The following is a 16855-nucleotide window of genomic DNA, read 5'->3' on the forward strand; positions in this document are numbered from 1 at the left end:
TATTTTATTTTATTTTATTTTATTTTATGGCACATGAGAACGTGTCTGCGGTTGCTTAGCAACCATAGACCATTCACAGGGCCAGCACAGGGCCAGCACCCCTCCACCGTATGGGTTCTAAATTCTACAGAAAGCAAAGGCGGGGAATGGTAACAGTGTTTTGCGCATGCGTGTTGCTTTAAGAGGCAACGGCAAGTATGAAAGGACAAACTGGTTTTCAACCATAGCCGTTTTCAACCCTACCAGCTGAAGGCATGGGTCCCCCCAGTTCAGTCTCTATCCTTTTAATACTCTATGCATGGGTCCGTCGTGTGTGTGTGTGTGTGTGTGTGTGTGTGTGTGTGTGTGTGTGTGTGTGTGTGTGTGTGTGTGTGTGACACTAAAGTAAGTGATATTTGAATTAAGTGAAATCACTGAATATATAGTTCCAGTCATTTGGTGGGGGTCTGGGGACCACACATAAAAAAAAATTATCCACAAAACTAACATAATTTGTATTGTTGACCTATTTCTACCATATAGCACAACTTTTGTTCCACTTTGACCCCTCTGTCAACTATTTATTTTGTGTCCAGTATCACCACGCCAATCAGCAGCACAAAACCATACTTATAGTACATCAACATGCAGAATATGTCCCATTTCAAGTTTTCAAATGTATTAAAAATATTTTGAAAATAGCAGATCTACAATCTACATGTAGTGTGTAGTTTTGTAATAATAATACAAATCTACAAAGTAACTATTAGTTGCTTTCCACCACTGCAAATGTGCTGCTGATATCTGGTAGGCGTGGCTTATGTAGCTTCATTGGCCGTCCACTAGGGGTCAACCTCACCCTAATTGCAACAAAGCCAAACTCAGTCAGCTAATATTTATCCTTAATATGTCCTAAATCAGTGGTTCCCAAACTTTTTCATGTCAAGGACTGCCAAATTGACACTTATTAGCCCACGGACCCCCATTAGAAAAGATATGCCAAGGACCCCCCCATAAGATTTTTACGGCTCTAGCAGTGACTCTCAACCCGTTTAATATAAAGTACACCCAGTTTGACATGCATTAGTCTACGGACCCCCATTTAATAGCATTTCTATCTGTGGGACCCCCAATTTATATTGTAAAATCAATGTTAATTTAACTCTGAGAGTGTACAAATGGAACCAATATATATTTTACAATATTTATATCTGTACAACTCTGAGTTACAGACCCATAAGGGTCCATTTGGTTCCAAACTATCATTTAGCTGGGAACCCCCTGGAACTCCCTCAAGGACCAAGGGGTCCCCGTACCCCCCACTTTGGGGACCACTGTCCTAAATGACACAGAAAAACATTTAGTGTACCAGGGGAAGTGTAGGCTACCAGGGGAAGGCCTTGTATACGCCTTTTATCCCTTATTGGTCTAGGCAGAATTTCAGAAAATTGTGCTTATTTAAAGTGTTGAAGTGCTAATTTAGGGCATACATGTTTTTTAATCCATGTATGCCCAATATCAAAAAAATTGATAATTTAAATTTGGAGTCAATTAAACTTGATTGATGCGTTGTGAGCTTGTAGATCGCCTATTTTCAAGTAGGCAAGCCAACGTTTAAATAGGTCTGAACTGAAGAGGATAATGTAGTAATAATTCAATTAGCTGTTCACAGACGGACGGACGGACAGACAGGGCCGAAAACATAGTCTTGGGCCGTCCGGCCTAGCAGAGACAATCAATACTCATCACCAGATGACACAATTTACTTTTAAGATTTTTTTTTAATAACGTTTTTTCTGTCCATGAAAGATAGAACATCAGAGAAACCCACAAAGAACAGATAAGGAAATTCCATCTCCTTAAAAATAGACCAAAATATAATGAAAGAGGACAGTCCCTTCTTTTAGCAATAGGTTGAAAAGGGGCAAAGGAGGCAAGTTTCCAGGCTTACCACTCTTCACCCTCACAATTTCATTCCAAAAATCTGTTTTCTCTCCTTGCCTTTTCAAATCAACTTTTTTTTTTCACAATGTGTACAACAGCCCACTGAAGGAAATAACAGAGTACATATTAGCAAGGGATAAAATTAACTTTGTACAAAAATAGATCTTTTCTGAAGGTTTTTTTTTTCTTTTTCTTTTTTCCCCAGACAACTGTCTATGCAACAAAGAAAGCAGTGATTGTGTCACAAGCTTAGCTTTTCCTGATTACATTTTAAACATGATACAATATAGCCAAGCAACAAATACATTTTGGAGGGCTTAAAACCTTTAACCTTTTTCTTTTTTCTTTGTCTTCTTTTTTTGTGTCCTTTTTTTGTGTTTTATGCTTGCTACGGTTCTTTTTTAGGTCCCACACATTGCTCAGAGCTGGTTCTTTTCAGTTTAAAGATGCTGTGATGCTGCTGGTTGATTGAGTTTAGCTCCTTAGAAAGTCAAAATGCAAAAACAAATGAAAATAAATGTAAACCAAAAATTCCCCTCATGACATTTTTTTGTAAAACACCATAAAACACTGAGTTGAATAGCACAATGATGTCTCACCTGTTTGTTTAGAACACGTTTGGTCTGAAAGATGTCTCCCTCGTGATATAATAGTATTCATTGTTTCATTCTATCTAGGACAGGTGATCGCCAAATAATACCATTCTGTCCATGTCCTGCATTAGAGATTTGTATTTGCTTATGGCTTGTGTTCAATTCCACGCACGGCAGTGTATGAATTGAGCTTTAAGATACCAAGGGTCTTCTCTCCAATCACTGTAAACTGACAGAGCTCGGTATAATGATACATTAGACGCAAGAGAACAGGAGAACGTTTGAGGCTTCTTGAAAGAATTCAACAAGTCGTCGCATCCTTTTTTGGAAAACTAATATAGTGTCAGAATAAAACGTGCCTGTCTTCTTTTCAAGGTTAGTGGGCCATGCCATGTCGTCTGCTACTGTTTATTTGTCCACTGGATTCGGCCTTGCTGGTCCTTGGAGGGGGGACGGGGCAAAAAAAACTGAACAAAAAAAAATCTTTAATCTGAAAAAGAATAATACTTCCCTCTACCCTAGTGCTTAGGTTGAAAATATTTAGGTCATATTTTTTTTCCTTTTGTTTGTTTTACGAATACATAAGCATCATTATCCCAGAATATAAATAGTGTAAACTGAGCTCAACCTGGCAGTCAATACTGTCACCTGGATAGTCCAAAATAACGCCTCATTACATAACAGGCCACCTCACTGAAACTGATGAGCTGTATTAATTAAACAACAAGCCAATGGTTCATATTGAGGTTATTGCTTTTTTTTCTTTTTTTCTTTTCTTTCAATCTTAATAAGCACAAACAGTGAGGTTGTGTCTGACCAAGAGGAATACTAGCATTGATGAAAAAAGTGCCTTTTTTTGTCTGATTAAATACTTGTATAAAATTCAAGTAGTACTGCAGTACTGTGACTGCCCCACACAAGGGGGCAGTCACAGCTCTTCCATAGCGGCCACGGTTCCCAATAATTCTCTCTGGGCCATAAGACTCCTCACTCTCTCTCTCTCACAACTAATCTTACAATCCCACCTAAAGTCTAGCTCACCCTCTCAACATTGGCATTCAAACCTGGTCCTAGAACCTTAGTCTTCCAATGAGGAGGAAACATGGGAATCTACAGCTTCACAGATGGATGAAGCATGGTCTTACATTTTATTTGACAACATAGATCTTCATTGAGAACAACGTTTATGTCGAGGACGAGACTTAATGTGTGCCATTGAAACTTCTCCCAAGATTGAAGAACACACATTATATAATGCTGACTGGTACATCATTCATTCCTTTACGGGGGTATTGAGATCTCAGAGCATTGTTTTGATCATGACGATGTTTTGGTATCAATTTTTGAACTATCCGATCCCATGGTATAGGGCGTTACTACAAATTAATTGAGAACCCTTAAAATAATTAAGAGGAAAATCATATTGTAATGCCTGAGGTTACAGATTATTTTCTGGAATATTGCACTAATGTGCTGAACAATCTAGAAACAGGAGACAATGTTTGACTATTTCAGGAGCTTTCCCCCCATGTAGCTGTATCTATAGCAGTAAGGCATTGATACACAAATGGCCACCAATTTCCATCAAACATCTCAATAAAAAGGTCTAAGGTAGTCCTACCTCCCGTAAAGGAAGAAATCACATAGGACCAGTGGTGGAAAAATAACTTTTACTTAAGTACCGTACTTAAGTACAATTTTGAGGTGTTTGTACTTTACTTGAGTATTTCCAATTTCCAGTACTTTTACTTCTACTCCACTACATCTCAGAGGCACAATTTGTACTTTTACTTCACTACAATTATTTGAAAACTTTAGTTACTAGTTAACTTTAGTTACTAGTTACTTTCGGCCATTTGAAAATAGCTGATCTACAAGCTCACAATGCGTCGCAATAGATCTTCTACACATTTTGAATTTGTGAAATGTGTCATTCTGCAATATGAATACTTTTAGTACTTTAAGTACATTTTGATGCCGATACTTTTGTACTTTTACTCAAGTACATTTTCAATTCCGTACTTTTACTTGTAACGAAGTAGTTCTAAATTGCAGTATTGGTACTTTTTACTTAAGTAAAACAATTGAGTACTTTTTCCACCACTGCATAGGACCCATATCTCACAAACACTGCTTCTGTCCTTATAGAAGTCAGTGCTGTTTAAGCCATACCCTTACACTATAAAAACATGACCGTTCCATAGACAATCTTTGGAAATGCGCTTGGTGCATAGTTTTGCAGCAGAAAAGAAGCAGAAAGATGGGCGTGTAGCATATCTATACACAACAGAAACACTATTCAACATTTCACTTTGACTCCAATGACACTCGTCTGTCCAGAGAAGTGCCGAGAGACGTTGAGTGACCGCGCCGCACGGTACTCCCAGGGGGAAAGGAGAACGGGATAGTTCCTGATCCCCCAGAGGTTGAGTGACCGTGCCGTGCGGTACTCCCAGGGGGGAAAGGAGAACGGGATAGTTCCTGATCCCCCAGAGGTACAGCGACGTCGCCTCTCTGTGAAGGAACCTGGCTCCACTGTCATGAGGTTAAGTGCCAAGAAACAAACAAGACAAGACAAGACAATCAAAAATCGAATAAAAACAATGGCTCTCACTGCAACAAACAAGCACTTCTTCCCACGCACTGTTCCGAGGAGGAGGCGTGTCAAAAACGTTAAAAAAAAAAGTCTGAGGGATGGTTTAAAGGAGGTAATTGCGAATTGTTGTTTTTAAGTGAAAAAAGAAACAAAACGAAAACAAAACAAAACACCATCAATACTGCGTACGGTTGTAACTTCCTGTACAGGTAGACAGAAGGTGGCTCTAAAGCTAGGTTCCAACTGCAAGGTGCCATGGGGTGACCGAGTGGGGAAGTGATAATGGGTGATTGCACACTGGACGCGCTTTTCGGAAAACCAACGGAAAAACACGCAGCTAAAAATCCGAAAAACGCAGCAGTGTGCAGGGACCTTAAGGGTGTGTGTTGGTGTGTAAGACAGGTATGCAAAGGGATGCTCAGAGAGGCCAGGGGAACAGGAGTAAAAGATATGGCATCACTTCAAGAAGAACTTTGCTTTGGTCCTACAACGGTTCCCCCTGCGGTGCTGTCTTGGGCAAAATCCCAACCCTCAACGTTTCAAAGAGTTTTCTGCACGCCTTGGCCATACATATCCTATCCTTTCAGAGCACACAGTGATGTTCCCGTAGCATACAGCTATTGTGAGGCTGAGGATGTAAAGAAACTAAACGGGGGGGAATACAGTCCAGAGGCATAGTGTCCTTCTACCCAGGGTTACCATGTGCAGATGGTCCCAATTGAAGCTCTCCCAACTCCGCTCGGTCAACGCGTTCCGTTCGGAAGGGCTGATTCCAGGGACTAACGTTACGTCTTCTCCCATCATCTCCAATGTTACACAGTGTCGGTAAGAGAGAGAGAGAGGTGGTTTAACTTGTCATTGGATTTGAGTAGAGACCTGAGTTGAGCGCCCGCAAGTCCGATTCTTTCCCCACTTACCACGTCCAAATATTTATATCCAGGCAGGGAGGCGTTCCGCCTCCAAACTGACAGAGCAGGACCCTGACCTGTTGTTGCCCACTTGTCCTGTAACTGAACGCAGAAAGAGTTCATTCTTTCCAAGCGTATGTTAGTCCTGAAGGTTCTGAAGGATCGGGCGTGAGGCCCAAGCAGACCAGACCAAGCAGGCCAGGCCTCTTGTCACAAGTCCCCTCCATCGTCCCCCTTCCCCAACACTGAGCATCCAATGACATCATCAGCGGTGTTTGAAACTACACCTGCAAGCAGAGCCCCAAGCCTGATTCATACTTTGTTGCACGCCGGTGTGTGTGTCGAGCACCAAAAGATAGCCGATCTACAAGCTCACGTCGTGACGTGTGTGCTTGTAGATTGATTATTTCAACGAAAAAAAAAATCAATTAAAAAAAAAGAAAAAAAAGCAACGACCAAAAACAATGGCTCAATACAATTCTTGTATCCTCAGTCCGTCCTCATTTCAGTCCAATGTTGTCACTCGTTTTGTCTCAAGACATTTCATATATATATATTTCTTATTTATATATTTGTACAAGGTATAAAACAGACCCATAGTCTAGACATGATGGGATTTCATTTTCGAAACTCATCAAAGGGAGCAGAAGAGAACCCCCTGACCCCCGCCCCCCCCTCCCTGCGTTTCTCCGTTTTGATCAGTCTCTTTCGCATGGCACGGAGGGGGGGGATTCAAACACCTTCACATCCACGGTGACTCCACATCCACCCAGGGGCGATGGTGGTAGTGGCGTTACTGGTGGCGGCGGGAGGGCGTGTTTATTTTATCAGAAGGGAAGGTGGCGGGACAGGAGGGGAAAGAAGAAGGGCCTAGCCCCTCCCGCCATTATGTCATTTGATGGGGCGCCTCTAGCATCTCCATGAGGAACGTGTCGATGGGCGTGTCTCCGATGAGCTTGAAAAAGAACAAGTGCTCCAGGCACTTTAGACCAATAGAACGCAACGCCGGTAACCGCAGCAACAGCTTGGCAAACCTGCCACAACACAACACAACACGGGGGGAAAGGAAAAGAAAAGCGTTATTCTCTTGACAGAGACAGATGAATGAGAATGACATGAAAAGAGAACATAGTACAATGCAGTACAGTATCCCTACTGTTTTTCCAACATCTGCGAGGAATGAGACAAAGATGCCATATGCAGTGCGTAGTTTTAGGAGGAAAAATATTGAAATTGTGTTGTTTTCTTTCTTAGCTCATCAGAAATTGCACACAATAGCCTTTTGAAGCATTGTGATTCACGCGAGTACCACAAAGAAAAAACATATGATTCTATATAATCTCTAATGTAATAAACGGCTAAAACAATAAATAACCCAAATAAGATCATGTCTGTTGATACATTAAGTAGTAGGGGGAAATACTGTTTAAGGAATGACTTTGTACACTATGGCAAAATACATTTGCAGTACATTTCTGATGACTGTGCTATTTCGGCACACGGTGTAACTTTAGCGTTTAGAGAAGTTGTGAAGTTTGTGAAAGAGAATATCCAGTGAAAGATTATATCTAACAAAATTGGGCAGCACAACTTAAAAATGTGATAGTGAAATTAAATTCCATGCCAAGAGTTCACACTGTGTTCCAGTTAGGGAGAGTGACCATCGATTATTTTCTTATCAATTATTTGTGCGTGCGTGCGTGCGTGCGTGCGTGCGTGCGTGCGCGTTTACTGCTCCTGTCGGAACGTTCCGTCATAAGGAATCCAAACAGCAACTGCTTCTGGCGTAATGTTCCGTCTGATAAGCTTTATTATTGATATCAAACCAGATCGCTGATTTCTTTTTTTGTATTATTATTTTGGCTTGGCCTTTCCTTCTTTAGCGATCCTAGACCGGATTGCGCAACCGCGCTGCCGTTCACCTCCCTTTATACAGGCTGACTAAAAAGCTGAATAACACGAAATCTACGGAGCTCTCCATGGTTTGGATAAATCTTTGCTGATTATCCGGTGGTTTAGATGGAAACATTGGCGCTTTCTAGAGCAAGGATGGCTTCATTTTAGCTCGCTAGCATTGATGCTATTTATTTATTCATTAAAGATGGTCGCCCAGACAGGATATGAGTCCAGCGTGTGCTGCATTGAAATCAGCTCGGCAGTCTGCGGTTGGCTCTGCGTCCAGCAGGAGGCAGTATATGGGTTAACTGTTGCAGCCCTAGCTAGCTCCAGTTGACATGCAGCATCATACCTGCCAGGCTGCTCGGGGTATTTCTGTTTGCAGTAGGCCTCCAGAGATGCATAGACCTTCTCCCTCAGTGCCTCTACCTCACCTGGATTGGACAGACCTTTGGAGTCTGCGGAAGTAAGGAAGGCACACCAGAATCATCAGAACACAATCAGCTTTATTTGTCACAATCACAGGTTTTATCAATCAAAGGAATTATTGTTGCTCGCTGATCTAAGGACAGTTGATCTAACAGAACAGAACAGTTATATTACATTTGAGACGGTCAGAGTCCTAGCATCGCGCCTGAAAGCCGCCATTATAGTCACTCTCTCCGTCTACAAAGTTATGTCTAAAATGGTTAAACTGATTGCGATGCTATTCTATATTATCTAATTTACCTGGGGACTCCTGGAACCCCTTCAAGGACCCCTGGGGGTCCCCAGGTCTCACTTTGAGAACCAGTGCATCAAACACAGTCTGTGTGACATCATTGTCACAGAATGATTTAATTGGTTCACTTTTAATTTAAATGTGGCTAAAGATTCGTTTGACGATTTGATCTAGACTGAATTACGGTACGTTTGCAATGTACGAGCATCAGCATAGTGTATTGATTTGCTGACTGATTGAAGACAACTCATGCAGGAAAAAGGGTGCAGGGGCAACAGAAGCTACCTGGGTTGAAGAGAACAATAGCTCGAAGGCATCCCAGTTCCGTCTTGTCCATCTGCATGTCTCTCATCTTGGACACGAGCTCGGTGAGCACTCTAAGCACAAAAGATAAGAAAATACATATAATTGATATTCCTGTTACACATACTGTAGGTGTAATTCAATATCAGATGTTAAATAGCGTCGCTGTTGGGCTGGAATCCATAGTTGACGTTTTTTTATTGATTTCCTTTTATTCCCTTGAATGAATGCTAGCCTATAATTTGTCATTATCTATTTAGTTGATGCTTTTATTTTCATTCCTCCTGCTCATCTCAGCACGGGAAAAAAAGCAAAGACTAGTCAAATTATTTTTACAATGATAATTTGTAGCTTTGAAGCAATCAGAATTCATGCTTTTGTTGAATGAGCAACTCAACAAGTTACTACACACATTATGTTGACAGTTCCTCCCACAGCCATGTCAAATACCGAAATATCACATTATAAACACTGTACTGTTCACATCTCTGAGATTGTATTCATATTTCTTTCCACTAAATTTAATTGTGGCCCGCCCTCTTTTGACCAAGCCCAAGTCAGAGGTTTCTGCCTTTGCCACAAATCCAAGCACGCTAAAACAAACACTATTATTATTTCCAAACACCATTTTGACCTGTGTCTATTCAGAATATGAAACACAATCCCCGTCCAGACAGCTAAATCACTGGAAATGTTTACACTGACAATTACATTGAGTGGATGGTTTTTTTATAAAAAGGAAACCCATGTGAGTGCCGCAGAATGAGCAACAATTTGTAACCTAACGCCGACACTTCCTTCCATTTCAAGTGGGTGACGTCATTGTGGAGGGAGATCCCGGAGTCAGTTGAACTTCTCACCCCTCTTTGACTCGGGCTGCGCCCACACTCGTATTTTGTCCCTCATCGGTGTTCCACGCCATAGTCTCGTGCCGGTGTACACAATCTACAAGCTCCGCTACATTGTGACGCGTGGCGAGTTTGTAGATTTCATCGTGGGGACACCAGCGCACGGAAATGTTGTATTACACTCCGTAGCATGTTGAACACAAGTGTATCACGTTGTTAGCACCGCATTGCATCTCATCGCATAGCCCGAAAATCTGTTACTTTCAACAAAGCAGTCGAGAATAAATCAGGCTTTTCTCTCCTCTTCGTTCTCCCTGCGCCATTCTCTCCCTCCCTTTCTTTCCTCGCAGAGAGTAAAGTCCAACAGGAACTCTAGTTCATTCTAATTCAATTTGCCCTGAGGAACAATGGTGGGGAAAAAAAGGAAAAAGAGGCTCAAGTGTATAAGTTAACCAGGCTCTTCAATTGTAAGGAGCAGGGGGAGACGAGTAGATAAAGAAACATTATCAGTGGCCAGCATCTTAATGCACCCGCCTCAAGTTAATATGGAGATGTAATCCATCCTTTGGAGGTGAACTCTCTCTCGCTGCGCTAATGACTGAGCTATAGGGACAGAGAGAACTCAGGAAGGCAACACCAGAGCCAGGGAAGAAACGGAGAGGAGAGCAGAGCACTTCCTACAGCCTATATACGCTTGCACATTTCTGAGTGTTTAACCACTTTAACACTAGCATCCCTATTCTGGGGCCAATCACACAATGTGTGTGTGTGTGTGTGTGTGTGTGTGTGTGTGTGTGTGTGTGTGTGTGTGTGTGTGTGTGTGTGTGTGTGTGTGTGTGTGTGTGTGTGTGTGTGTGTGTGTGAGCGTCAACTCATGCAGTACTTATGGCTGAACAGACATTGCAGACCCCTGTGAGATTCTGTCTGTCTGTCTGTCTGTCTGTCTGTCTGTCTGTCTGTCTGTCTGTCTGTCTGTCTCTCTTCCAGACAGCCTGCTGTGCCAGAATGTCAATAACACACCCGCCAATAAGCAGTAAAATCACCGCCTTTGCCGTTTCCAGTCTGATTTCTCTGTGAGCTGCATGATTTCGACCTGACAATCTGATTACCTATTTATCTTTTTACATTTTCTACTGAACAAGTCTGTCTTTCTTTCCGCCTTCTGGGGCGGCGGTGGTTCAGGGGTAGAGTGCCTGGATGGTAACCGCAAGGTTGCCAGTTCAAACCCGGGCTCCCCAGAGTTGTCTGAGCAAGACACTGAACCCCTAATTGCTCCCGATGTGCTAGTTGGTGCCTTGCATGGTTTCCGTTGCCATCGGTGTATGAATGCGTGTGTGAATAGGTGAATGTAATGCACATCTCTGTAAAGCGCCTTGGATAAAGGCGCTATATAAATGCACCATTTACCATTTATCTTTGTAACCTCTCTGCTGTCCATAAAGCTACATATTTAATGAGCATGGATGGATGGATGGATGGATTTTATTTTATCATTGAACACTGTTTACACACATGTACAACGAAATTGATCATAGACGACAGAACACCAGATCCTCTGCCACATCACTCCACTGTTGTCCCCCCGAGGTCAATTTGTTTTGGAATGTCATATAAGAGAACGCTGTGTGTAATATTAGGCTAGCTAAACTAACGTTACAGCAGTCTCAGTGGTGGACAGTAACTAAGTACTGGAGTATTTCCAAGTTTCCATACTTTTACTTCTATTCCGCTACATCTCAGAGGCAAATATTATACTTTTACTCTACCAGTAATTGGTAGGCCTGGTAAAACCACTGGACAACATTTGCATTCTGCCAGAAGGGAGAGTCTGGTGTCTCTCGGGCAGAGACTGATGACATATTGAAGCTGTGCCACAGCACAAATATAAACACAACCTAACAAGACTACAACTCGAAATGATTATGGAGATCAGATTGTTGTCCCGCTGCTTCCGGTTCATCGTTTCTGCTTGAGAGAGCCCAATGCAGGCAGGAGGAGGGAACTGGTGAACTCAATACTGCCGCAATCTGGCAGAGTCAGGTTAGAATTAAGGCGAGTTTGTAGATTTCATCGTGGGGACACGAAAGGATGAAATATTCCTGTCTGCACTTATTACTCAAGACTATTCTTAAGAGGTTTAAAAATGTGCCTGTCACTGAATGAAAAATCCAGACTGGTAATTAAAAAATAAAAAATAAAATAACTTTCCTGATTGTAATGGACTAAATTAAGGTGGTGAAAATGACCTGTCAAAGATGGCTCCCACTCCGGCACTGTGGGCACTGTTACGGTGCACATGCAGCCCCGTGGCCAGAAGAATCCCATCTTTCACTGATATGGAACGGTGTGAAAACGACGCAATAAGGAGCTCGTTCCATCCTGGAAGGGGAGAGAGAGAGAGAGAGAGAGAGAGAGAGAGAGAGAGAGAGAGAGAGAGAGAGAGAGAGAGAGAGAGAGAGAGAGAGAGAGAGATTGTGTTGTTACCACTTATGTATAAGAACTGTAACATTCTTTAGTTTTGGTTCCGCAACAAAAGCAGCAATAAATAACAAACAATGATGAAGAACTACTAAATAACAGCTATAGTAATAAAGAGAAGTATACATTGTCATTCATCAGTCACAGAGCGAGAGAGTGAGTGAGTGAGAGAGAGAGAGAGAGAGAGAGAGAGAGAGAGAGAGAGAGAGAGAGAGAGCGAGAGAGAGAGAGATGGGGAGATGAATGAAGTAATGTGTGAAGACAGAGAAAATAAGTCCCACCACAAAACGTCACATGGTGCTCAGGCAAAAATAAAACCGACATAAAAAAACGAAGGGGGGTGGGGGGTGGGACCAATGAATCAATTAAGCTGCACGTGCAAAAGAAAAAAAGAATTAATTTAACTCTGGAACCAAATTCCATCCCTACACTCCCAGAGTTACAAACAGATAAATGAACACAGAGGGGTTTATACCGTGGGACATTTTAAAACACGCTTTCCGAGAGGAGACAAGCGCGTGAAAAAGGATGAACCGTGGCTGCCACTGCGATGAAGACGCCACACTTGACGCGGCAGAACGAGGGCTCGACACAAGAGAGGACGGCTCTTTTTCTTTTTTGTTGAGTGACAGGGCTCCTTTAACTGTTCTGCCTGGCAACACATATAGTATACCCCTCTTCTCCCCAGAGTTGAGCCGGCGTGTATGAGAGAGGGGGGCTTGAGATGCTTTCATCTGTGAGACAGCAGAACTAAAGCGGTTATTTATAGAAAACCTGAGCGCGGGGAGGAAGAGAGACGCTCTGCACAATAATCTTTCCTCTCTCTCTCTCTCTCTGAAGGTCCTCCATCACCGTGGATATCCACGAAGGATAATCGGTGATGGAGGATTTTATTCTAAAGGTAAAGGAAAGGTGGGTTCTAGCGGGCGGGCGGGCGGGCGGGTGGGGAGGGCTGTTGTAATAGCGATCATTATTTTGTTCTCCTCCAGGTTATAATATGAACGGTGTAATTTGGAGCGACAGGCACGTCAACAAGGACAACGTGAACGGAGAGCCCCAACGGTGACCTCATTGCCTTGCGATGACGGGGGAACGGAACGGAACGGGAACGTCAGATGATTCATTTAGGCAATAACACACGCCCGGGGGCGTGCTTTAGCGTGGGTTATCGGTACGGCTTTGCTGCGGCGAAGTGGAGCGCCCGTCGCCCTGCCCAGCCGTGCCAACAACCACGATAAAAACCCGGAAGTGTTTTGTTGCACCTAAAATAAATTGGTTACCAAACATGGTGACGTGAAAATCACAAGACATATTCCAATTAGTTTTCCTAAAAATGTATTCATACTTTTTCAAATTTACAGACAAGACAAATAACCCCTATACCTACCTACCTACTATTTTAATTATTATTATTTAATAGCAGTTGCTATCCCCTATAAATGGACGAAAGCTCCTGAATGCTGTTAAACTTTTAGACTAGTTGAGTAATTATGTAATAATTATGTAAAATTGAGATAGTACATCATTTTTGTAAATTATATAGCGGTGAAATATAGATTGTTTGCTGACAAGAAGCCATTGTTCATTTAGCATTTTGCTTCAGCCGCAGAGTGATGTACGTGTGCACGCACGCACGCACGCACGCACGCACGCACGCACGCACGCACGCCGACCTTGGTGGTATGGTGACACTGCTTTGGTCACATGACTTGGTTATTCATGGCTATGACCTGATTTGCCTGCATGGTTACTAGTTTGTTTCACGTACATTTGTATCTGTGTCTACATACATGCATGTACATACTACATACATGTATCTGTGTCTACATGCATGTATGTACATACTACATACATGCATGTATGTACATACTACATGCATGTATGTACATACTACATACATGTATCTGTGTCTACATGCATGTATGTACATACTACATACATGTATGTACATACTACATACATGTATCTGTGTCTACATGCATGCATGTACATACTACATACATGTATCTGTGTCTACATGCATGCATGTACATACTACATACATGTATCTGTGTCTACATGCATGTATGTACATACTACATACATGTATCTGTGTCTACATACATGCATGTACATACTACATACATGTATCTGTGTCTACATGCATGTATGTACATACTACATACATGTATCTGTGTCTACATGCATGTCTGCCTTTATGTCTGGCTGTCTTTCTGTGTCTTTGATTCTATATTCTATATTCTATATATTCTATGTTTCTCGAAGTTTACACATAATTGTTCTGTCTACTCATTCATTAATATGTAAAGAGATCGTTACACCTGCTTTCACCAGCAGTGGTGGAAAGTAACTAAGTACATTTACTTAAGTACTGCACTTAATTACAATTTTGAGTATTTGTGCTTTACTTGAGTATTTCCAAGTTACTTTGTAGATTTTATTATTACAAAACATACATTAACGACTTCATTTTTCATTTTTCGCGGATGGGTTCCGAGATTGGGTGACATCAACCTCCTTGAGGTCCACAAGACTAAGGACCGTAACTGGGGCGATAGGGCTTTTACGTCTGCTGCCCCAACACTGTGGAATGGACTCCCCAGAACTCTTAGAGAAGCCCCCCCCCACCCCCACCCTGTGGAATGCACTCCTCAAAACTCTCAGAGAAGCCCCCCCACCCTCCAAACCTTCAAATACCTCTTCAACATGGCTTTTCTCAGCTAACTGCACACGCCCAGTTTCCACCGTTTTTATTGATTTCAATCCTACAAATGGTTCCATTTGTACACTCTCAGATTTACAGACCTGTGTAACCAGTGGGTTCCATATTTTCCAGTGAGCCAACATGAGGTTTTTTTGGACTGACCTGCTCGGAGGAGAATGACCTGGTCGTCCAGAGGCAGCTCCGAGAAGTGCGGGATCCGCTTGGCCCATTCCACCAGGGTGAACAGCTGCTTGTCAGCCGCTTGGCAGATGTTCGTCACTGGGTCGTTAGGCTGCAGCAGGGAGACACACAAAGCACACGCACACGCACACACGCACACACACACACACACACACACACACACACACACACAGTTTTTAAATTTAGAAATACGGCTGATGAATGATTGAGTGTAACGTACAGTGAACAGTAAATGTATGTATGTGTGTGTGTGTGTGCATGTGTGTGTGTGACAACCTCCCCATCAGATAATAAAGCTGTCACACACACACACACACACACACACGCCCGTGAATAATCTCCTCTGCGGAGGAGCACGAAGCGAGACAAAACCAACAGTGCTTCTGCCCCGGCTTGGAGGAGGAAATACCTACAGAGAACCGTCGGTAGAAAAATGACTTTCTCCGAGCAGGCCCTTTCCTTGGGGACCTTTTAGTCTCCGCACAAATCAGCGTTTTGGAGGGCCGGCCCAGTGAAAGCTCCAAAGAGGCCCTCCTGACTCCCTCTGTGCTTCAGAACAAGTGCTTGAGAGCTCAAGAGGGAGCCCGGCGCTAATAGACGGAGCAGTTTCCAAGGCAAAAGCAGTGAAACGCTAAATACCAACCGTTGTGGCTGGTTGGGTCAGGGTGGTTGAAGAGTGTGCCAATGTGACGCCACTCATGCCTGAACAGAGTCTTGACTCTAACCCATTTTGACCTGAGATCAGATTCTAAAAATGTCTTCTACATCCTGACAGTTTTCTGAAAAAGCTATGTTTCTGTTAGTCGTTCTTCGATTTTTCAAAAATAGCAGATCTACAAGCTCGTAGCGCGCCACTCGGTGGCGCGCTATGAGCTTGTAGATCTGCTATTTTTCAATAGCTAAAGCATAACGTAATGCTAACACCAAAAGGGGTTCCCGCCCAAAATGGGCTAATAAGCCCTGTTCAATGGTTACATTTAGGGATGTCTCGATCGCATTTCTTTTGCTCCCGATCCGATTCCGATCATTTGATTTTGAGTATCTTGCAGATTCCGATTTTTCCCGATCCGATATTTATATATTTTTTTATAGAACACGTGTATGCCATATCACAATAGTACAATATCCCAAATCACAGTACAATATCCAGTCTAATATCATGATATGGATATAATATTGATACTAGGGATCCCGTCTTTTTTTTTGCTCTCGACCCGATTCTGATTATTTTAAAATGACGCGATCGGCCCCGATTTCCTAGTTACATTGGCAGTGCATGAATGTGGACCATTTCATTCAACTTAATTAGGTCGCCTACCAGTCATTGAAGTTTAACCATTTGAACACGTTTGGAGAATATAGTAGACTTATAACTTGTATTATATATCATTCATTCTTAATACAATTTGTAGGGCAGATCTGGGACAACATTATGTTTTTCACTAGTTGAAACAATATACTGCTGAAGTGGTTATGTATAATATAATATGTATAATAATAATGCAAATCCACAAAGTAACTAGTAACTAAAGTTTTCAAATAAACGTAGTGGAGTAAAAAGTACAATATTTGCTTCCTAAATGTAGTGGAGTGGAGGTAAAAGTAGTGGAGGTTGGAAATACTCAAGTAATGTACAAATACCTCAAAATGTTATTGTTACTTTCCACCACTCCATGGCCGCTGT

The 16855-nt window shown here is 42.3% G+C and overlaps 1 protein-coding gene across 5 annotated transcripts in view; it reads right to left on the minus strand.

Moving 5' to 3' along the window:
- Positions 1-1740: 1740 nt before the first annotated feature.
- The window catches only part of LOC306939814 (retinoic acid receptor RXR-alpha-A), a 329786-nt gene continuing 314671 nt past the window's right edge, over positions 1741-16855 (minus strand). For all 5 annotated transcript variants that reach the window (XM_079524536.1, XM_079524535.1, XM_079524538.1 and 2 more), the window contains 5 exons: positions 15133-15262; positions 12035-12167; positions 8923-9014; positions 8269-8374; positions 1741-7054 (listed from right to left, as the gene is read on the minus strand). In XM_079524536.1, coding sequence (XP_079380662.1) covers positions 6907-7054; positions 8269-8374; positions 8923-9014; positions 12035-12167; positions 15133-15262 — 609 coding nt within the window. In that variant the 3' untranslated portion in view covers positions 1741-6906. The remainder of the gene's footprint in view (positions 7055-8268; positions 8375-8922; positions 9015-12034; positions 12168-15132; positions 15263-16855) is intronic.

The sequence above is a fragment of the Electrona antarctica genome (genome assembly GCF_951216825.1).
Source record: "Electrona antarctica genome assembly, chromosome: 16".
NCBI lineage: Eukaryota > Metazoa > Chordata > Actinopteri > Myctophiformes > Myctophidae > Electrona > Electrona antarctica.